This window comes from Petaurus breviceps, unplaced genomic scaffold, assembly GCF_028583685.1.
Source record: "Petaurus breviceps papuanus isolate PSGF00001 unplaced genomic scaffold, PetGlider_PUasm1.0 90977, whole genome shotgun sequence".
NCBI lineage: Eukaryota > Metazoa > Chordata > Mammalia > Diprotodontia > Petauridae > Petaurus > Petaurus breviceps.
Window position 1 is genome coordinate 59,943,723 of NW_027187391.1, and position 23,178 is coordinate 59,966,900.

The window sequence follows — 23,178 nt, forward strand, 5'->3', positions numbered from 1 at the left end:
GTCACATAGCTATTTTTGTGTTAAGTGTTGGAGGACAGATTTGAACTCAGGTCCTCCTGACTCCAGGGCTGGTGCTCTATTCACGGTGCCACTTAGCCACCCCTAAAGCAGGGGTTCTTAACCTAGGTTCTGTGACCTTGGTTTTTTTTCTAATATTTTTAGAACTATATTTCTATATAATTGGTTTCCTTTGGAATCCTCTTGATTTTATTTTTGCATTTAAAAACATTATTCTGAGAGGACATGACCATACTGCCAAAGGGAGATTGTAAACCAAAGGGAGATAAGAATTCCTGAACTAGAGAATAAAATACAGAATCCTTAGCCTGGTATTTAAGGCCTTATATTACTCCCCTTTGTTCACCCTAAATTCCAGTCAAATTAGGCTATTTTTTTCTTCTTTGATCTCATTTTGCCTTCTCTTGCTTCTTGGTATTCACTTAGGCCATTTTTTCCTCATGCCTGAAACATACTCCTGCTTCATGTCTGTTTAAATCTTTTATCTTCAGGCAAAGTCCATTCAACTCAGCTGCTGTCTCCTCCATGGAGCCTTACTTGATCCTCTCAGATGAAAATTATTTCCCTCCTGTTAAATTTTCCAGTGGTACTTCAAATGGTCCTTTTGTTCCAATCACCTGTTCCTTGTATATTAAATTGTTTATATGGTATTCTACCTATTCAGCTGTAAACTACCTAAGGGCAGAGATTGCCCTATGTGGTCTTTGCATCTATATTTCATAAACATGTATCCACAGCACCTAGGGCAGTATCTCACATGTATTGGTCTAGACTTGAGATTTCACTGCTGTGAGAAACTCCCTTCATCAATGTGGTTAAGCAGCTCCTCTGTACCTTCTAGTTCAGAGAGTTGCCTGAAACATCAAAAGATTAATTGACTTGTCTAGGATTGCATATGTAAGAGGGGTAAGAAGGAGGACTCGAACCCAAGTTTTCCTGAATTTATTACCAAATGCTATCTCTCACCTCCCATATGAAGGTTCTTTTAAATTTTATTATTTATTTTTAACATTCATTTTTTAAAAATGTTGATTTATGAATTCTCTCCCTCCCATTTCAACTGCATCCATTGTGAAGGCAAGAAATGTGGTATCAATTATAATGTGGGTTTTTAACAAACATTTTGTAAATTGGAGTCACTCAATTGGATTTTATCATGCATGTCCTATGTGTCAATCCTGTGCTGGGTTGAATTTAAGTGGGGCAGAATTGCTTGAAGTTGTCAGCCTCACTGTCTCTCCTGTAGTCATCGGAGCCCAGTCACAATACAAAAGTCAAGAATGACTTTTGATGGCTCTTGATGTAGTGTCTCTTGGTGACTTCAGCGTCTGACCAAGCCCCAAGTGCTCCAAAGAACTTTCTTCCACTGCCATCATGGCCAATTGAAACAAAATATTCACGTCCACCCATTCTGCCCTAACTCACCAGTGGTCTGAGGCCTGTTGCTTACCCTCAGCCTGGATTAGTCTGCCTGCTGAGATGGTGTACTGGCCTGTGGCTGCTGTGCATACTACAGCTTCGTGGAACTACAGGTGAGAGCTGGGTGGCAGGTGGACACCAAAGGTGGATGAGCAAACCTGAAAAGGGCTTGGCAGCCCCCGCCCCAGAGCTACTAGTCCTCCTTGAGCACCCCATGACAAAATGTGGTTGCCTAGAGAAGTTCATCAGTATTGTAAGCCAGTTTCATGATGGCATGCTTGCATGGGTCCTGGATAATGGACAGTGTTCTCGTGCTTTTCCAGTTCCCAGTAGAGTGAAACAGAGCTGTGTGCTCGCTCCCGTGCTTTCCAGCACAATATTTTCAGTGGTGTTGTGAGACACCTTCAATGAGCATGAAAATGGCATCAACTACCACACTAACAGTAAATTACTTAACTCGAAAAGGCTGTAACTAACACTAAAGTGTACAGAGAGCTGATGTGAAACATTTTGTTTGCAGATGATGGTGCCCTCAATGCGACTTCTGAGGCTGAAACAAAAAAGGAGGGATTGATTCTCTTCTGCTTTTACCGAGTTTAACTCATCAGTTAACACCAAGAAAATAGAGGTTCTCCACCAGCCAGCACCACCTCATCCATATATGGAACTATTGGTTACAGGAAATGCAGAATTTTTGAATGCTGTGGATAAGTGAATTTACCCTGGCAGTATTCATATAGATGATGAAGTGGACATATGCACTGCTAGAGCTAGTCCAGCATTTGAGAGACTCCAAAAGAATGTGCAGAAGAGAAGAGGCATTAGGATGCCTACCAAACTAAAGGTCTAACAAAGCCATTGTGCTGACTTCATTATTGCATGCCTGTGAAACCTGGACAGTCTACCAATGCCATGCCAGAATTGAATTGCTTCCATCTGAATTGTCTTAGGAAGATTCTGAAGATTACCTGGCAAGGGGGCGGCTAGGTGGCACAGTGAATAGAGCACTGGCCTTGGAGTCAGGAGGACCTGAGTTCAAATCCGGCCTCAGACACTTATCACAAAACTAGGCGTGTTACCTTGGGTAAGTGATTTAACCCCAATTGCCCTACCTCCCCCCCTCCAAAAAGCAAAAAAAAAAAAAAAAGATTACCTGGCAAGATAAGGTACTAGACACTGAGACTGAGGTCCTTTCTTGAGCCGAACTGCCTGTAGAGTACAACTCTGAGGGGGTGGCAACATTGTTTGAATGCCAAATGTATGTTTGCTTAAAAGACTATTTTACAGAGAATTTATACAAAACAGGCACGTGGAGGTCAGCAGAAGCCATAACACAAGGACACTCACAATATCTCTCTGAAGAACGTTGCTATTGATCATGAGACACTGAAGACACTGGCACAGGACCACCCAGCATGGCTGGCCTTCACCAGAGAAGGTGCTGTATTTTATGAGCAAAGCAGAATTGTGGTAGGTCAAAATAAACATGAGATGTGCAAATTTAGAAACATCTCCCTCCCAAATGGTCATAATGGACTATTTATGCCCAATCTGTGGTAGAAGCTTTCTAGGTCATATTGATATGGTCAGTCACAGCCGGGTACCCTGTACATTGACCCCAAATATCATGATGTCATTTTGATCCTTTTATAGTGTGAAGGACTAACAACAAAAAACAGCAACAGTGCTAGGTTCTAGGAATACAAAAGAAAAATTAAATTGTCCCTGCCCTCAGGGACACACACACACACATACATATATGCATATAGAGACACATTGTCACATGACACATAGGGGATAGGGCCTGGACCTATGATTTTTCACTTCCAGGTGACAAAATTCCCTCCATAACGCAGGTCACCATCTTCTCTGGAACTTGGTATTTAAAAGTTGCTTAGAGGACTGAGAAGCTAACTATTTTGCCCAGTTTCATCTAGTCATTGTGTGTCAGAGATGGGACCTGAACCAAGATCTTCCTGGCTTCTAGGCTAACTCTCTATCCACTCCACCACACTGCCTTTCCACACTCATCTACATCTACATCTATATCTATATCTATATCTATCTATCCATATATATTTTAATATTGATATATTTATTTGCATATATGTACAAGTACATTCAAAATAGATATAAGGTAGTTGGGGAGGGAGGATTAGCATTTGGGAGCATTATGAAAAGCTTCATGAAGGAGGTGGTGTTTGGACTAATCTTTGAAGGCAACTAAGTATTACATGAGGAAAAAATGCATTCCAGGCATGAAGGGTGTGGAATGTCAACCGTCAGGAATAGCAAGAAGGCCAGTGTGGCTGGACCATAGAGTGCATGAAGGTTAGTTGGAATGAGGTTGACAAGGGTTTAAATACTAGACAAAAGAGTACGTATTTGAATGAGTACAATTTAATGTTTCTTTGACATTTGCGATGGAAGTCATTTAAAGAGTCGGTGATATTATGTGTTCCATGGTACCATCTCAGTAATATAATGATTTTAAAGTCCTCTGATCTTGAGAGGAAATAGAAAATACAAAAGACAGTTCATCTGTTAGTTTTTAACATTCATGTTTAGGCATTTCAGTGAGTTCTACCACCTAGGATTAAGACCCTAGTGAAGAAGGCAAAGGCTCACCTTTGAATCACACCCAATGGCTTGCTTGCATTCCTCACAGATGTTAGAAAAGAGCTGGTCATAACAAGGGATACAGTAAGCCTCGTTGTCCTTTAGTGTATATTTCTTTCCAAAAAGTAATTTCATGCAGTGTTGACACTCAGTTTGATTACTTGTCATTTTGGAGCTGATTCTGTTCAGGAAGAAATGCAAAAAGCAGTGAATAAATCATATGGATGCATTTTTTTTTTTGCCTTTTATTGGAAAGAATGAGATCTTGGCATAGAAACAGCCAGAAATTGTTGAGTTAACTTCAGCTCAGCACATTTCCTAAAGAAATAAAGTCAGTATCAGGAAAAAAAGAAGACACACGTACCAATGGTGGCACTTTGACTCAGGGCAGTTCATGTATCCTGGCTACACTCTATTTCATGACAGCAGCTGACAAAATGCATCAAGTCAGCAGCCAATTGATGACAGGGGTCTTGTACTTACCATGCACAGAAACTCCAGCAATCAGTGGAGAGTTCTGTTTGTGTTGAAATGAGGAAGTTTGAACACAAGGAAATAAATATAATCTGCTAACATTTCCCTGAGTATGTTATCACTTGTGGGAAAGTTCAGGAGGTTGAATTCTTTAGGAATGCTAATAGTTCTCTGCTTTTCCAGCTTAAAATGAAATAATAATTTGTATGCACTCTCATTTCCCAGTTCATCTATTCATTTCACAAATGGATGTGCCTATTCAGTGCCCAGTGCAGTGCTGATTTATAGGATCATAGATTTAACACTTGAAAGGGCCTTGGAGGTCATTTAGTCCACAGTACCTTCGTTTTACAGATGAAAAACTAAAGGCCATAGAAGAACAGAACACCACTGAACACATTCAGAATAAAAAAAAAGTTAGAAATCAAAGTAAAATAAAACACTCTGGTCAGTGCAAAAGGAGCAGGTCCTCAGTAAAAACTGTAGTTTACATATATATAGTTTATAACCAAGAGGTTAAGTGACTTGTCCAAGATCCCACAGCCAGTAAGGGACTGGTCCAGAGAAAGCCAGGTCTTCTGATTTCAAATTCAGTGCTCTTTTGAGTGTATACTATGCTTCTTTTCACATTGCTTACTATGGGCCACAAAAGGAAGTATAGCATACAGTTACAATGACAATACTAATTATAGTTGCTGATATATTTGATTTTACTGTTACAAAACATTTGTGTATACTTTCCTATGAGTTCCTTTCAGAAACCCTGGGAATCAGACAGTGCGTGTATTATTATCCCCATTTTATAAGCCAGTCTTAGGGAGGTTAAATTACTCATTCAAATTTGTACAATTCACAACTAATAAAGGAGATCAAATATAGATCTTGCTATCTTAAAGGCAAAGTACTTCTTTCTACTTCTTGTCTTGAGAATACTTCCCCTAAGATAAGTAAGAAATATATACATATGTGTGTGTGTGAATAGAAAAGAAGGGGAAAAAGTGGTGGGGAGAAAATTTCCCAATCCACCAACCTAGAGTCCATGACTAGATAAAACCTAGAAGTTTCCTGAGGTTGTGACTTGCCCAGAGTCACATTACTAGAAAGTGTCACAGGAGGATTTTGAATTAAGATATTTCTGACACCAAATCTACCCCTCTATTCATTCTGCCAACCATCTTTTAAGACGTACACATAAAAAGTTAAATAACAATAGACAACAAGAATGAAAATGCTTCAAGGTAATATACAATGAGGTGCCGAATGCAGATAATGAATGGTGAGACAGGAAAGAACTGAAAGGATAATACATAGCTTAGAAGAGAAAGTGGTAAACCTTACCCAGGAAATGGTTTAACCAAAAATTAGACCAAACAAAAATCAATGTTTCTATGAGGTCACAAGCAATATTAGAACAAGATAAAAAAGACTGAAAACAGAATAAAAAGTAAGCTAGCTTTATTTGGGAAACAAGGCAAGGAGAGATAATTTTAAAATTGCTGAACTCTCAGAAAATTATTGGCATTTTACATCAAGAAATCATACATCTAAACTGCCCATATCACTTTGAATCAGAAGGCAAAATAAAGATTAAAAGGATCTGTTAATCACACTTCCTGAAAGAAATTCCAACAGGAAAATTTGTTGAAATGTCACTTTCAAAATACACAGCTCCCATATCAAAGAACAAATACTACAGGGATCTAGGATGAAGCATTTCAAGTATAAGGAATCGACAGGTAGTATCACAGAAGACCTGGCTGCTTCTGCTTTTAATGAGAGGAGATTTTATACAGTATTCTAAAAGGAAAAGGGCATCACAACCAAGAATGATGAATCTACAAATCTGAGTATAATCTTAAAAGAAAAAAATGAATTTTTTTAATTGAATAGGAGACTTTAAACATTCCTGACTGGGGAAAAAACAGTAGTGAGTTTGGAAATACAAACAAGAGCTGATAAAAAGCTACAAAGGTAAATTTATTTCAGCATTTGTAAGGAATATATGAGGATAATGTTCTAATGGGAGAAAAGAGCAAGTATCCCTTTAGAACCTTGATGTCTTCAAAGGGTATTAAAGAGTAAAAGAGTTAAAAACCTGCGGTCTTAGGAATGGATTCGTTCAATTCTGAAGGTTTTAATAGAGGAAAGAGAAGGAAAGAAAAGAATGAAAAACTAGCATATAAAGGAGGAGAAAAAGGGGATGGAACTTGATATTTCTTACCATTGGAGGACATGAGAAGAAAAATACACGCACATTAAGGAAGAGGTGGGAGGAGTGGTCATCAGATGAACTTTACTACTATATGAAATGGACAAAGGAGGATTTAAACAGAGAGTTTGATATATAAAAATACATCACACTGAACAAGGAAACAAGCAGAGAAATGTGGTATTAATCAGCAGAAAAATGCTAAGGAGGAAATAGTTCAAAGCTAAACAAACTTGCTAATTATGAAGAGGAGAAGAGAAAAGAAAAGAACTAGAATATAGGAGGTTATCTTAGATTGCTTCTTAGGCAGTTAGAGGATGGGTGAATAAAGTGTGGCATACAGATGTAAGGCAGTATTATTGTACCATAAGAAATTATGAAAACAATGATTTCAGAGAAGCTGGGTATTATTAACCAACAGTGAAGTGAGCAGAATCAGATGAACAATTTGTATGACAATAATATTGTAAAAATGACAACTTGGATAGGATTAAAACTCAGGTCAAATTAACAACCAATCATGTCTCTGGAGGATCAACCATGAGGCATTTTATTTACCTCCTTATGGATAAATGATGGACACAACATCTAGAGCTATATTTTTTAGACATAGCTACTATGTGGATTAGGATTTAATTATGCTTATACCCTCAATATTGTGTGTGTGTTTGTAGGAGGGCAGATTTTGCCATAATGATGAGAGACAGAGACAGAGACAGAAACAGAGACAGAGACAGACAGAGACAAAGAGACAGACAGAGAGAGAGAGAGAGAGACAGAGAGAGAGAGAGGAGAGAAAACAGAACATCACTGAAGCACTTTCAGAATTAAAGAAAAAGTTAAAAGTAAAATAAAGCACTCTGGTCAATGCAAAATGGGCAGGTCCTCAGTAAATACTGTAGTCCACATGTAATATCAGCTTCATTAGCCATTCCCCACAGAGACTACATCAACTAAAAATGTGCTTTTTATGGATAAGGAATGTACTTTTGGGGAGTTACAGTTTAACTATGAATAGGGAAAGAGTTAATTATTATGACTGAGCAATGCTACATGAGGCACAGAGGGGGAAAAGACTAGAAGAACTTTTTTTCAAGAGACTGAGTGAATGAACTGTCATGGAGAAAGAGTTTGAAGAGGCATGTTGAGAGAATTAAGTTTAGCTCTTATTTTGTAGAGAAGTTAGCCAAGAATTCCTGAGGGACTTTGACTTCCATTCTGAGAGAATTGTGGTTCCTTTAGTAAGAAGGCATCAGCAGCTGCAGTTAATAGAGGTGATGCTGGCTGTGATCTTTCTCATGGAAGATACAATCTAGAAATACTTCAAATATTATTTTGTATTATTTTTGAATTGTTAATAAATTATTTAGCCAGTAACATTGATGTTTGTGTAAGCCTATGAGACCAGGGAGATAAAGGGGGAGAAGAGGAAGAGTGGGAGGGAAGGGAGAGAAAGAAAGAACTTATGGGACAATATGTTTCTCTCATTTACTTATAAAGTGAGATCAGAAATAGAGCTAATTATTGAAGATTGTATACTCGCATTTTCTTCAAGGAAACATCAAAATATAAACCTTCATATTCTTACAATCCACATAAAGAGTTAATGGACTAATAGCAGGTAGACAGGATTAATAGTGGTGTGGTTGCCAACTAGAATAAGCACTTAATACTCATAATGTGTTATAAGTGGGAACCATCTCTAAAGCCTGTTACATACATCATATAATGTAATGTAATGCAATATAATATAACATAACATAACATAATATAATACATATGCATTATATTATCTTAGTACACGCTATACTTCAATATTTTAAGGAAGCATACTTCATTTCACCTCTTTTGACACTGCAATTCCTCTCTTATCTAAGTAGATGGTTTGCAACAGATGTTTGGGTCAAAAATAGTCATCACCCTGTGGTCAGCTTGATATTGAGCTTCTTCAAATTCACCTGGGCTGGTCCATGGATGACAAACATGTAGACTGTCATTGAGCCTATACTTAAGGTCTTTCCACTTGATAGAATCTGTCAGAGATAAAGCTTTAATGGCAGACTTTAAAAGCTTAAAGTCACTTCCGTGTAATATTGAGGACCAGTGGTAGTTCATTTTTTTTCATTTTAAAATTCTTAACAAGATGTGTGCTGAATGATTTATTTTATAGTTTTAATACTTTCATACTATAAATCCATCTCCCCCTCACCTCCCCTTAGACATTCCATCCCCATGCCTCTTCTTATTTCTATCCCTAGTAAAGAAGTTTCTGACAAATTGTTATTAGAATACATGTTCTTTATTAATAAAGGTATTATTGTATTAACCTTTACTACTTAGGAGTTTCAAGCTATGTTTTTGTCAGTGCTTCTCTGAGGTCATGGTAAAAAAAGAAATTTAGGCCAGAAAGTTCCCAGTAAAATAAGAATATGACCAAACTCTTTGAAAGGATCACTGAATTCCATATTTGATTACTGCAACAGAAAATGTCATTCTTAATACAAGCACTCTGAAAAGGTTATAGAGGGCTTAGAAACAGGAGGAAAATAGATTTGGTTCTTTTGAAATGTTTAAAAATACATGTCTGATTCATATTTAAAACCATTAGGTTCTGTCCTCTCTTACCCACTCTACATCCCTTACCCCACACTCTATGCTCTATTGCCAATTGTTAATAAATCAAATCTAAAAAAAGAGTTAAAAGGAACCTTAGAAGTTAGGCTCAGAGAGGTTAATTAACTTTTCCAAAGTTGTACAGCTACATAGCTTTCACATAACTTTTACATTTGGAATTTTTAAAATTGTCAACATTATCATAATTTCTGAACTCTTTCTCCACTGTCTTACCTAGTTTACATTCTAAGTACCACTGATCTGGCCTATGGCAATGGCTTCCTAACTTGTCTCATTGCTTCCAGTCTGTTTCCTTTCCCTTCACCCATGGTCCAATCCATTTTATGTACTGTTTTACTATATTAATCTCTATAAGTAATAGATCTTGCCATGATACTTTTCTGCTCAGATACCTTCCAAGATTCACTATGCCTATTGAATTAAATCTAGATCCTATGAAAATTTGAGGCCCTTCATGCTCTGGTTTCAATGTACTTTACCAACTAGTTGTCTATCTCACTAATCCACCCCACAATAAACTACTGATTTTTTCTTGAATATATCCCGTGTCTTTTCTCCTCTGTATCTTTTCTCTATGCTATTCCTTCTTCCTGAAATGTTCTCCTTACTCTCTGTCTATTGAAAATCTTTTCCTCTTCTGAAATTAAACTGATTCCACTTGGTATCAGAAACTAGTTAAGAGCTATGGATAGGCATAGCTAGGCTAAATGTATGGAGGCACAGGCAAATTTAGGTTTAATGTATGGAAAAATCTTCCTAACAATTATAGGTACTGCCAAAGCAGAATAGTCTGCCTTGGGAGGTAATGAGTTCTCCTTTACTGGATATCTTTAAGCAAACTCTGGATGATCATTTGCTTGGCGTATTGTAAAGGAATTATTATTTTTATTTTTCCTGCTATGGGTTAGACTGAATGACTTCTGAGGCCATTTCTAACTCTGAAATTTGCTAAATTCCAGTTCAAATTTTACCTTGTTCTTGGAGCCTTCCTGATCACTCCCTCCCCCAAACAGATGGAACTTCTCAATTTATACCTCTCTCTGAGTCTCAGTTCCCTCATCTATATATAGTATTTGTATATAGTATATATACAGATATAGTATAGTCTAAATCATAGGGTTGTGGTGAGACTCAAATAAGATAACAAATGATAAATATTTTAAATCTTAAAGCAGCTTTATAAATACTAGCTAGTGGCAGCAGTAGTAATAGTAGTAGCCGTACCACCAGCAGCAGCAGCAGCAACAGTATTAGTGGTAATAGTAGTAGTGGTGGTGGTAATAGTAGTAACAGCAGCAGCTGCTGCTGCCGCAGTAGAAATAATCATAATAGGCATGGATAGGGAGGAGACAGAACCAAGATCTTGGAGCAAAAGCAGGAATTGAATGAACCTTCCCAAATTCCCCTCCAAACAACTTTAAAATAATGGATTAATTTGAATTCTGGAGCAGCGGGACCACCAAAAGGGCAGGTAAAACAATTTGCCAGCAGAAGACCACTTAGGATGTAGAAAGAAAGGTTTGTCTCAGCAGGGTGGTGAGTGGCCTAGAGTGCAATGCAGGCTGCCACAGGGTGAGCAGTAGACCTGGGAGGCAGCTGCATCAGTAACAGCAATGGCTTTGGGAGCTAATGGTAAGGAGGTCAGACATGAGTTCAGGACCACGTTGCATTGTCCATACACAGTTCTGGGCTGCAGTGCCAGGGCAAAGGAGAGCCCTAGCACTTATGGCTGGTGGGGAGCAGGGACTTTAATCACAACTCCAGAGGGGAGAAGAGTACTTGTGATCATTCACAAGAGAGCAGGAGCTTATAGGAGAGAACAAATTAAGGGAGGCAGTGGTAAGATGCAAAACAGACTTTTGAGAAAGGACAGGAAAAAAGGAGAAAGAGAAAAGTATAAATGGGAAAAACTAGAATGGAAGGAAATATGGTTAGTAATCATAACTGTAGGCAGTTAGGTGGATAGTGGATAGAGCACTGAAACTAGAGTCAGGAAGACCTGAGTTCAAATTTGACCTCAGAAACTTAGCTATATGACCCTGAGCAAGTCACTTAACCCTATTAGTCTCAGTTTCCTCATCTGTAAAATGAGATGGAGAAGGAAATGTCAAAACACTCCAGTATCTTTGCCAATAAAATCCCTAAAGTAGTCATGAAGAGTTGAATATAAATGAAAATGGCTCAATACGAATGCGAATGGGGAGAACTCATAAAACAGAAGTAGAGAGCAGAATGGATTAAAAACCAGAATTCAACAGTATGTTGTCTATAAAAACACACTTGAAAGAAAGACACAAACAGAGTAAAAATAAGGTCCTGGAGCAGGATCTATTATGCTTCAGCTGAGGTTAAAAAAAAAAAAACCAGGAGGAATAATCATGATCTCAAACAAAGCAAAAGCAAAAATAGACAAAAAAGAGGGAAGGTGTCTGTTAAAAAGGTACCATAAGCAATGAAGTAATATCAATATGCTAAATGGCATAGCATCCAAATTCTGAAAGGAAAAGTTAAATGAGTTACAATAAGAAATAGATAGTACAACTATAAAAGTGGGGCACCTCAACTTTCCCCTCTCAGAACTAGATAAATCTAATCATAAAATAAATAAGAAAGAAGCTAAGGAGAGGAATAGAATTTAAGAAAAGTTAGATATGATAGCTATCTGGAGAAAATTGAATGAGAAAAGAAAAGAACATAATTTATGATAAAAAAAAATGCTATTCACCTCTAGAGAAAGAACTGATGGAGTCTGATTGCAGCAAAGTATACTTTTTAAACTTTCTTTTTTTTTTCTTTTTGGTGGGGGAGAGGGTTACATTTTCTTTTGTAACATGGCTAAAAACTGTTTTCCATGACTGCACATGTAGAATCTATATCAAATTGCTTGCCTTCTTAAGGAGGAGGGCTTGGAAGGATAGAGGGAGAAAATGTGGAATCAAAATTTTTTTAAAAGAATGTTAAAATTTTTTTTTACATGTAACAGAAAAAAGTAGTTTGAAAAGTAGTAGTTATAATTATTGAAATATTTCATCAGGTACACTCATATATATGCTCCTTAGGGCTGTAAATTCTGTTTTATTCTTCTTTTTTCTCCCTAGAATTCATCATAATACTTTGTACACAGTGGGAACTCAATAAATGTTCATTGAATAAATGAATTTAAATATTTACTGTTCGTAAATAAAATAATACATAGTTAAACCTGAATTTACTGTAACCTAAAAAGAATCCTTGACTAGGCTGTTTTTCTTCATTATTTTAGGGGAAAGAGGCAAATGCAACACAAATTTACAATAGAAATTTTGTTTTAAAATATAAAAAATGAATCCTTGAGGAGATATCCTAGGATTCAGTATTCAGCCCAGGTTCCTATACTGTCTAGGATTGTCCAGGGAAAACTGATGTTTAAAATAATGACCTTTACCCCATGAAAAATTCTTAACAACCAAAGAGTAAATTAAATTCACAACTTACTAAGGTGGGCATGATACCTTGTATATATTAGGCACTAATAAATGCTTTTAAAATACTAATTTGAAGTTAATTTAACTTTTCTTGGTTCTGTGGAAGGTCAGCAAAGGTGATCAGAACCATGACCCTTGCAGAAAAATTCTAAAGTAGGATTTCCATTTTAAAATGTATAAATCACATAAACATACAGCATTGCATGCTCTGACACAATTTTATCAAGTTACACATAACAACAAAGAACATTTCTATTGTAGTTGATATCACTGAGTGGTAGAAAAGGTTAGGATTCAGAAACATGGATATTTTAAGAAATTTTTTTAGGAAGGATTTGGGTGGCACATGTGGTATTCCAAATAGCAGGGATACCACCCAAGTTGGTTTAAAGGTATTGGTGTTAAAAGTATGATGGGAAGGGAAGTACACTACTGAGAGACAGAAGACTTCAGTCTTCAATTTTCTAAGCCTATGTAGCTAAGCTAATTATTTAATCTATTCAGGCCTTGGTTTCCCCATCCATGAAATTAAAATGTTTGAGTAGATAATCTCTAAGATCCATTCCAGGAATAACATGCTATGATCTATGAGAATGGAGACTATTAAAGGAAGAATATTTGGTTTTCTTTGCTGAACAAGGAAACACAATCCAGGACATACTGGGAAATGGGGAATAGCAATTAAATAAGGAAAATGCTATTGGGAGATCTTAAAATACATTCTTAGGATTTTAAAATTGATACTGTATCTATGAGTTTATTGTATTTAATACTGAAATAAGATTCAGTTGAGGCAAGAGCAGACTTAAATATTTCTAATTAGATCCATCAAGTAATAGCTGCTCTTTCCAAAATGTTATAGAATTACCTCTGTGCTTCTCTACCTCGTTCCCACACTGAATGTTTTAAAGTCCATTGTGTTTTGGTCTTGTTGAGGGCTGCATGCAAACTAAAGGACTTTGTGTTTTCAATCTATTTCCAGAGTGTGTTGGTAGAGCCTTGTAGGGAAGGAGATGACAGGCATGGGTTGCTTAAGACAAAATTCATCTGGCATAGTCTATAGAAAATTTATAATCTCTGAGAATTTGAAAACTTCAAACAGCACTGACTTATTATTTACAACCATACAGAAATTTTGCATGTGCCATCACATGGTCAGCAACATACTACTTGGTAAAGTGAAGACCATATAAGTTCTGAATGTCACACATTCATTTGGGGGCAGATAATTTAAGAATCTTCCCTTGACCATCTGGGCTCTCAGGGTTCATTTTGTAATTGATATAAAACAGTGAACCCAGAAGGCTCAATACCTTTTCAAGATTATGCACAAGCAGGTAAAAGGTAAATATAATTGAAATGTGTATATACCTCTGCTTGGTCAGTAGGGCCAAGTGGCATCAGACATCAGTGGCTTAAAGGAGGCCTGATCTTATATTCTATCCCTTTTTATAAATTATTGTCAACTATAAAAATTTGAGTTTTCAGGTTAATAAAAAAAAGACGTGCTTGCTGGTGACATATTCCCAATTTGAAATCTCTCTATTTTTAAGGTATGAGTAGGTTTGTCAGAAGACAGTCTACTAGGGTCCTCCTATATCTTTCTTCCTCCCTCTCTCCCTCCCTCCCTTCTCTCATATTTTCCTGTGCTTCCCCCCCACCTTCTATTACTTCTTTCCTTCTTTCCTGCTCCCTTTCCCCTCCTCCCTCCCTTCTTTCCTTCATTCTGTCCTTTTAGCCTTCCTTTCACAAATAGTTCATAAACATGTATTTATTCAAAGTGTACCCTGCTAAGCATCAGGAAGAAATGAAACTAAGTAAAAGAAGTCTTTGTCCTCTAGGAGTTTGTTGTAATATCTTTGTTGTAAATGAGAATATGACATATGTCAAAGGCCTGTGATTTAGTTGAGAATTGCCTTCACCCAAAGAAATCTGCAAACTATTTTTAACATACAGTCTGATAGGGTTGCCTGAAGCAACTTAGTTAAATATAGACAGTGTCCTTGCAAATTCAGGCAAAGAATAGTCTACTTGCCAGATGATGAAAGCTCATAGAAGGGCTTCATGGAGAGGATGGCATAGAGGTTGCCCCTTAAAGGATAGGTAGGATTTTAGCATGGAAAGATTGATGTGGGGAGGGCATTCCAGATAAAATGAGTACAGAAACATAGGATATATTTAAGAAATAGAGAGTACTCTAATTTGGTTAGAATGCAAAGACCTTATGGGGTATGATATAAATACAAATTGGGCCAGATTGTGAAGAATTCCCTGGAAATGAAACAAATGTTAATTTAGCTCTTAGTGATAGGCACCATTTTTAAGTGCTGAAGCTATAAAGAATAACTTAGAGTGACTAAGTCATTTTGATTATTATAAATATCCAAATTAACTACAAAGAACATATGAAGGAAGACACTTTCTGCATCCAGAGAAAAAACTGATAAAGAGGGGCAGCCAGGTAGCGCAGTGAATAAGAGCACTGGCTCCAGTGTCGGGATGACCTGGGGATCGAATCCCAGGCTCAGACACTTAGCACCCACCCAGAAACACCTGGCCGTGTAACCTTGAGCAAGTTACTTAACCCCAATTGCTTAAAAAAAACCCCCAAAACCTGAAAAATAGAAGTATGTGTAGAACGGTTACACACATATGTACATACATACATATATTACATACATAGATATATACACATATGCATATACACACATATTTGTGTCCAATTATAACCATCTCTAGGGTGAGAGGGGGAGGAAAAAAGGGGAAAAAGAAGTTACAAGATAACTTTATTATATTTTTAAAAACAATAGTCTGATATACATAATTCAGTTTCATTGCAATCATCTTTTTTTCTATTCTAATATGTTACAGATATACCAGTTTTATTTTTTGATTTAGAATAAAAGTTCAAAATAAATAAAATTTTTTAGGAGTCACAATGCTTAAGGAATTTATACTCTAACGGGAGAATAAAATGAATACAGGGCAAATAAAGGAAGGGAGTACCCTGATAATGGGCATGAAATGTTTCTTTCACTTAACATGAGTAAGGGACAAAAGGGAATCCAAAGGGCCAAAGGTGTTGAGGAAGTCCATTCCAGGAATGGGGAACAATCAGGAAAAGCCAAAGAGACCGTATAACTCTGAACCAACTTATGGAGATACTTTAATACTGAATAAATTTTAGACTCTTTTTATACATGGGATGAGGGACAGTCTCTGAAGACTTTTGAGCAGAAATAAGGTAAGGATTTTTCAATGGTATCTTGTTGATATTAATGCACAGTTTATATATACTCTACTGACATTAGGAGATGGCATGTTACAGCAGGAGAAACAAAGGATTTGAAAATGGAGAATAGGTTCAAGGCCCTTCTTTGTTTCTTACAACCTGTGTGTGACCTTGAGCAAAGTACTTGATTTTTCCGGGCCTCAATTTCTTTATCTCTAAAATGAAGTAGCCGTAAGCTCCTTGAAGGCCATGGTTGTTTTGCCTTTGTGTCACTGAGGCCTAACGAAGGGCCTTGAACATTTAATTTTCGGTCCAGGCTTGTGATTTCCTTGGTATAGGGAACCCCCAGTGAAGAAATTCTCTCAACAAATGCAGATTGGTAAATGTTCTGAAATCTATAGTCATAGAGAATTTTCTGGTTCATCAAGAACATATTTGATCTTCCAGAAGCCAAGTCACTAGAACCTGGGATGATAAGATCAAATATGGGAATGAATCTAATAGAAGGCTGATGAGTGACCAATAAGTATGGCCAATTCAGATCTTTTAAACCTTGCCTAGTGACTTGAGGGTCACATAGCCAGAATGTGTCAAAAGTAGGACTTGAACCTAGTTCTTGACTCTGAAGTCAGCTCTTCAGCTAGGTGGTGCAGTGAATATATCACAGAGTCTAGGGTCAGGAAGGCCTGAGTTCAAATCATCCTCAGATATGTTGTATGTCTAAGCATATTACTTAACCTCTATCTGCCTTAGTTTTCTTTTCTGTGAAATGGGGATAGCACCTACCTTTCTCAGGATTGTTGTGAGGATCAAATGAAATAACAATTGTAAAGTGCCTGGTACAAAGTAGGTATTATATAAATGCTAACAATTGTTATAATATTATTATTATTATTATTTTCCCATCCATTCCATCATATTACCTTCTAACATATATACAGAACATACTAAATGCATTTTGTTGAGTTTCAGGTCTACTCTATTCTCCAGAATTTGTATTTATGTGTGTCTATGATGGAGGCATAATTTCCTACAGATTGTCTTGGCTCTGCCACATTGACTGAGTGATTGAATGGCTGAGTGGTTGAATCATTTTGTCTTTCTGAGCAGGTTTCCTGAGGATTAGATGATCTCCCTGCATAGTCCCTTAAATCTCTAATATTCAGTAACTCTCTGATTCCTAAATCAGAAATGCTTCCCTTCTACATATTTCTATAATGACATAAATAACACAATAGCTACCAATGTTTAAACTTATGGAAGCATACACTGTTGTTTTTTTAATTTAAGACATTTTATACTTTCTGCTTTAATTTATCAAGCTATGTATGTACACTTAGGGCATTCCCAAAATTCAATGGATAAGTAGCTTTAATCAGCTTTTCCCAGTGTATTCACATCCACCCAGGAGGATTACATGACTGAGGAACAAAGGTACAGTGGAAAAATTACTGGTTCTGAAATCAGAGATTCTAGGTTCCAATCCTGATTCTGGTACTGTGTAACCATAGGCAAATCATTTAACTTCCCTGGGACTCAGTTTTGTCATCTGTAAAATGAGGGAATTGACATACACACACAGAGACACATACATGTGGATGTATAGATGTATGTATATGTACATGTATATATGTGTATATATACATATAATCTATACATGTATATATGCATACGTGTGTATGTGTGTGTGTTCATAGTATCCTACTAGTTGGAAAATTGGCTAAATTAACTGTAGTATATTAATTGTACCATAACTGTTGTATATAATGGAGTATCATTGTGCATATAAGGAATAGTGAATAAGAAGAATTCAGAGAAGGGTGAGCATACAAATAAATTGGTATAAAATAGTCAATCACTCAACAAGTCAACAAATATTAATACGTACCTACTATTTGCCAGACACTGTGCTGGGAATGTATATATGAAAAAAGGAAAATGGTCCCTAATTAAGTTGTAATTTGCAATCTAATGGGATAAGACAAGATGGAAAAAGAGGCGAAAAAACGGTGGTATGGGATGGGATGGGAAGAGAAAGTACTTGACCTGGGGGAAAGATGGAAAAGCCCAATGGAGTGTAGCTGAATGGGAAATGAAGAGATGGTTGGCCTGTGAGCCTTTCTTAAATGGAAGTTTTGGGAGGAACTCTGCCCTCCAATCAGAAGGATCTGAGAGGCAGAGGCTTGAGTACTAGGGCCAATGTGATCTTGGAAGATGAAGAGTAAAATAAGAACTAAGAAAACAATACACACAATGACTATAACAATGTAAGTAGAAGAGAAAAAAAGTTAAACTGAATATGGTATAATTATGGTGATCAAATGTCCTGGAAGGAAGAATTGAGAAAATGTGTTTCCCTTACTTCCTTGTAGAGATGGAGGACTTTGGGTATGAGACATTGATTATATTTTCAGTTAGAGTTGATGTGAATTTTGCCACTGTTTCCCCTCCTCTTATCTTTTTAATTCTTTTTCCCCAAGGTTGGTTTCTGGGAGGTCAAATAAGTTCAAATATATGAAAGATAATAATACAAATTAATTCTCTTAATGAGAGGAGTTGTGTTAGATGACCTCAGGTCACATCCAGCTCTGATCTACAAATCAGCCCATTTCAGTCTTTCATTGATCTTGAGAAAGTAGGATGCTTTCCACCCTGATTTATATCATGCAAAGATTTAAATTTTAATTCTAATGATGTAGAGATATTAAAATGCAAACATAGAATGCTGAACTTTCTCTCATTTGTACAATTGACTATAAAGGTACAAAATGCTACTTTGTCAGTTCAGAGTAGGGAGAGATTACTTCACTATGGTGTAGGTAAGGTTGAAAAGGTCTGAATTGGCCATACTTATTGGTCACTCATCAGCCTTCTGTTAGATTCATTCCCATATTTAATCTTATCATCCCAGGGTCTAGGAAAATTCAAGGATATGTTTGTATATTTTCTCTTTAATCGCTGAATTTCAACATTTTTCTCATTATTTAATCAACTAAAGTAGGAGTTCCCAACCATATTCATTAAATATTATTTAATACACTGAAGAAAAAATCTTCCCATAATTATTTGCTTACCAATCTTTTAATATTAAAAACCTTAATAGTGTAGGTTTTAAATAAACATCAAAGATATTGGCTGCACGGTTTATTAACAGCGTAACCAATGATAACACAAAGTCAAATAATTAATTGCAATGATTTAATTGTGCAGTTAAGCACTTCTGAAAATATAATCCCATACCAGTCAGCTTTTCTCAAGATGCTAAGTATAAGGGGCAGCAAGGTGGAACAGTAGATAGAACATCAACCTTGCTGTCAGGATGACCTGAGTTCAAATCTGTCCTCAGATAATTATCAGGTGTCTGACCAGCCTACATTTACCTGGACAAGTCACTTTAACCCTGACTGCCTCCCTGAAACAATACAAAACAACAACAAAAAAGATACTAAATTTAGTCCCTTCTCAAGAATCTTTTCTTGTAAACACAGAGGTGAAAACCTTCCACCACTAGGAACACCCTCTACTCTTCCTTGCCCTTCTTCCCCTTTCTACGCCTGCTTTACTCGTTCTATCAGTTGGACAAGATGGAGATTCAATAGGCCTCATCATCTCCCCTGCCATTACAATTTTAAATACTCAAGGCTATACTATTTATCCTGCTGTTATACCCATCAGACCCCAGGGCATTATCATCTGACTTAATATGAAACTCTTGATCTTCACATCAGTTTTGTTGCAGAACCATTAGGTCTTTTGGACCTTTCCCATATACCCTGCAGCTGAAATTCTTTTTCATGTTGTCTCCCCCAGGTAGAGTGTGAACTCCTAGAGTGCAGACTATCTTTGCTTTTTGACACATAGTAAACTCTTGTTAAATGCTATTTTCATTCATTTGTTTATTTGTATATTCAAAATAGCTTCACCAGAAGATTTTTCTACCTTCTTTCTCTCTACCTCCTCTAATTTCTCTCCAACCTTGAGAGGAAAACAGTGTCTTCACTAGACTAATTTCTCATATAATTTTCTTTATAAGGTTTCTTCATAAGTTCAAACAATGCTTTAGGCATGCTCTTTCTTTTTCACTTTCTCACCAATATGATACGCATTTCAATCACCTCACTGGCATGACAAGTTTCTGGAATGACAGCTAAAACTCTCAAACTATCAGTCAAACTGCTCCTTCTATAACATTCCATTTGGATCTTAAAGATAAAATAGCAGTATCTGTAGTCTATGTGGGAGAACCTAGCGAAACAAGTGCTACTCTAGCATAAGAGTTCTTAGCCCGGGGACCATAGACCTCTTGGAGTTCATGGCTAGATTTCAAGAGGCTTCTGAATTTGAATGGGAAAGAAATACATCTTTATTTTCACTAATATCTAACTAAAATTTAGTTATTTCCTTAAATTATTTAATTATTCTGAAGAGAGTTCCATCCAACACTTCATTAGACTGCCAAAGGAACTACATAACACCAAAAAAAAAAAAAAAAAAAGGTCTAAGAACTCCTCTCTCTAGCCACTGTCAGGGAAGACTTCCTAGAGATGGCACTTGAACTAATTCTTGAAAGATGAGTACAAATTGTACAAGTGGAGCTTGTGGTATAGGAGTATGACAGTAAGATAAGTCGCAGAGATGAGAAACCATGGGAATTATTCGGGGAACAAATAGCAAGTCATCCTTCTGTGCAAAGGGAAAGAGTAGAAGATAAGACTGGATACAGCCAAATAGCAGAAGGGCCTGAATGCCAAATAAAGTCCCAAAACCCATACAAATACACACTTATAATATACATGCATGTAAGTAAGTATATGCACATATGCATTGTTTGCTGTTCAGCTGTTTCACTCTCCTTGATCCCATTTGGTTGTTGTTGTTTTGGGGGGTATTTTTGGCAAAGATACTAGAGTAGTTTGCCATTTTCTTCTCCAGCTCATTTTACAGATGAGGAAACTGAGGTAAATGGGGTTAAGTGACTTGCCCAGGGTCACACAGCTAGTGAGTGTCAGAGCCCAGATTTAAATCAGGAATATGAGTCTTCCTTCCTCCAGGTCCAGCATTCTATTCATTGTGCCATCTAGCTGTGTGTGTGTGTGTATGTATATTTTCTATATACTATAGGTATGTGTGTGTATATATGTATATACATACATATACACATATATGTGTATAGATGCCCTATAGGCAAACATATGCATATATTATGTACATGCATGCATATATTGTGGGTATATGTGTATACGTTTGTCTGGACTTGTGATTTCATTGGTGTTGGGAACTCCTTATTAGGAAACTCACTCGACCAAAGATTGGCAATGATTCTTGGAGAGTTGCCTTGGGGATACTGAGAACTTAAGTGACTTTCCCAGGGTCATACAAGCAGTATGTTTGTCAAAAGTAGGACTTGAACTTCGTTTTCCAGATTCTGAGATCATCTCTTTATCCCCTAATACCATATCACTTTCCCTGAAAGTTCTCATTCATTCAGTGTTTGTCTGTCTCACCTTCCTTCCCTCTCCCCATCACTCTTTCCTCTCTCCTCCTCCCCCTCTCTCAGTGCTAGGCATGTTATAAATGCAAAATAAAAACTTGATCTTTGAAACCCCCAAAAGCTTAGAAGGTTGAGGAATATCCAACAGAACACCTGTGGTTTTCATCTCTAAAGTCTATGGAGAACCTTAAATTCCATTCACATTCTTTCCAAAGAAGATTTCTGTTACACAAAGGAAAACATTTTAAACTCACAAACTTACAAATGGAAAAAAAAAATATAGCACAAGTAGAAGCACAATGTAATGGTAATAGCACTAGATTAGTAGTAAGATTTACATTCTAGCCCAATGTCTAGCACGACTTTATCCAACCTTGAGCAAGTCACTCAGCGTTTCTGGGTCTTGGTTTCCCCAATTGTAAAATGAGGATATTAATATCAGCTGAATACCAGCTGAATCTAACACAAGTTACTTAGCACCTCTTCATCTAAATTTCTCCAACAGTAAAGGACATTAATATCAGTTCTACCTATTTTGTAGGATTGTTGTAAGGGTCAAGTACAATTATGAATGTATCAATACTTGGATAAGTCAGGCTCTAGCTGTAATTATTTGGTACTACCAGTTTATAGCAGAAAGAGGAATGGACTGGAGGTCAGGAAACCAGAGCTTTGACTCCAGCTCTTTTGATAACCAGCTCTGTGACCTTGGGTAATAGGAATAATTAATAATAATAATGACTAACATTTATATAATACATTAAGGTTTGCAAGACTTTTCGGATATATTATTCCATTTGATCTTTACAATGACAGTATATTAGGTTATATTAGCATCTACATTTTACAGATAAGGAAAGGCTAAGGGACTCAACCAAGGGTGGAAAAGCCAATAAGCATTTTTAGCAGGATTCGAATTCACTTCTTCCTGATCTCAAGTGCAGTCCTCTATCCACAATGCCACCTAGCAGCCTCTATCACTTCACATAGTTGGGCCTCACTTTCCTTACCTGGAAAATAAGTAGGTCGGACTAGATGATCCCCAGGTCCTTTCTTGCTCTGAGATGCTGGAGCCTTTTGGAATATTGACTTTTGGTTCTGCAGCTGTATTTATCATACTAACAGAAAAGGCTGTTTTCCCCTTTTAAAAATAACTTGAGTTTTTAATTCTACCATCAATCAAAATAACCCAAAACAAGCATCAGAGAATTGGAGTGGAATGTTTGATATTAATCTCTAGGGATATGTTTTACTGGCCCCGTTCTGTTGGAAGCCGAATATCTCATGTTGGGCATTCAACTCCAGCTCCTCTGGGGAGTTGACAAACAGTTCTCCCATGAAATAATACAGCTGACTACAGCTTTCCAGTGGATTAATTTGTTCTCTGGATGCTGAAATAATACATGGTATACTCTGCAGAGACTGATGTGATTATGATAGCTCTTACTAGAATAAAGATAAATAGCAATTCAATCAGTCAACAAGAATTTATTCACAGATCTAGAGTCAGAAGGGACTGCAGAGGCCAATCTCTCTCTCTCTCTCTCTCTCTCTCTCTCTCTCTCTCTCTCTCTCTCTCTCTCTCTCTCTCTCTCTCTCTCCTCTCTCTCTTCTCTCT

At 36.9% G+C, this 23,178-nt stretch overlaps 1 protein-coding gene across 5 annotated transcripts in view; it reads right to left on the minus strand.

Annotated features, from left to right (window-relative positions):
- Positions 1 to 23,178, minus strand: part of FHL5 (four and a half LIM domains 5) — a 79,726-nt gene that overhangs the window by 35,152 nt on the left and 21,396 nt on the right. For 2 of the 5 annotated variants that reach the window (XM_069077204.1, XM_069077203.1), the window contains exon 2: positions 4,066 to 4,237. The exons of 1 other annotated variant lie outside the window; for it this stretch is intronic. In XM_069077204.1, the coding sequence (XP_068933305.1) occupies positions 4,066 to 4,224 (159 nt within the window). In that variant the 5' untranslated portion in view covers positions 4,225 to 4,237. Of the gene's footprint in view, positions 1 to 4,065; positions 4,238 to 4,420; positions 4,464 to 22,570; positions 22,678 to 23,178 lie in introns of those variants that run through there. 2 more of the 5 variants (XM_069077202.1, XM_069077205.1) reach the window with 2 other exon arrangements.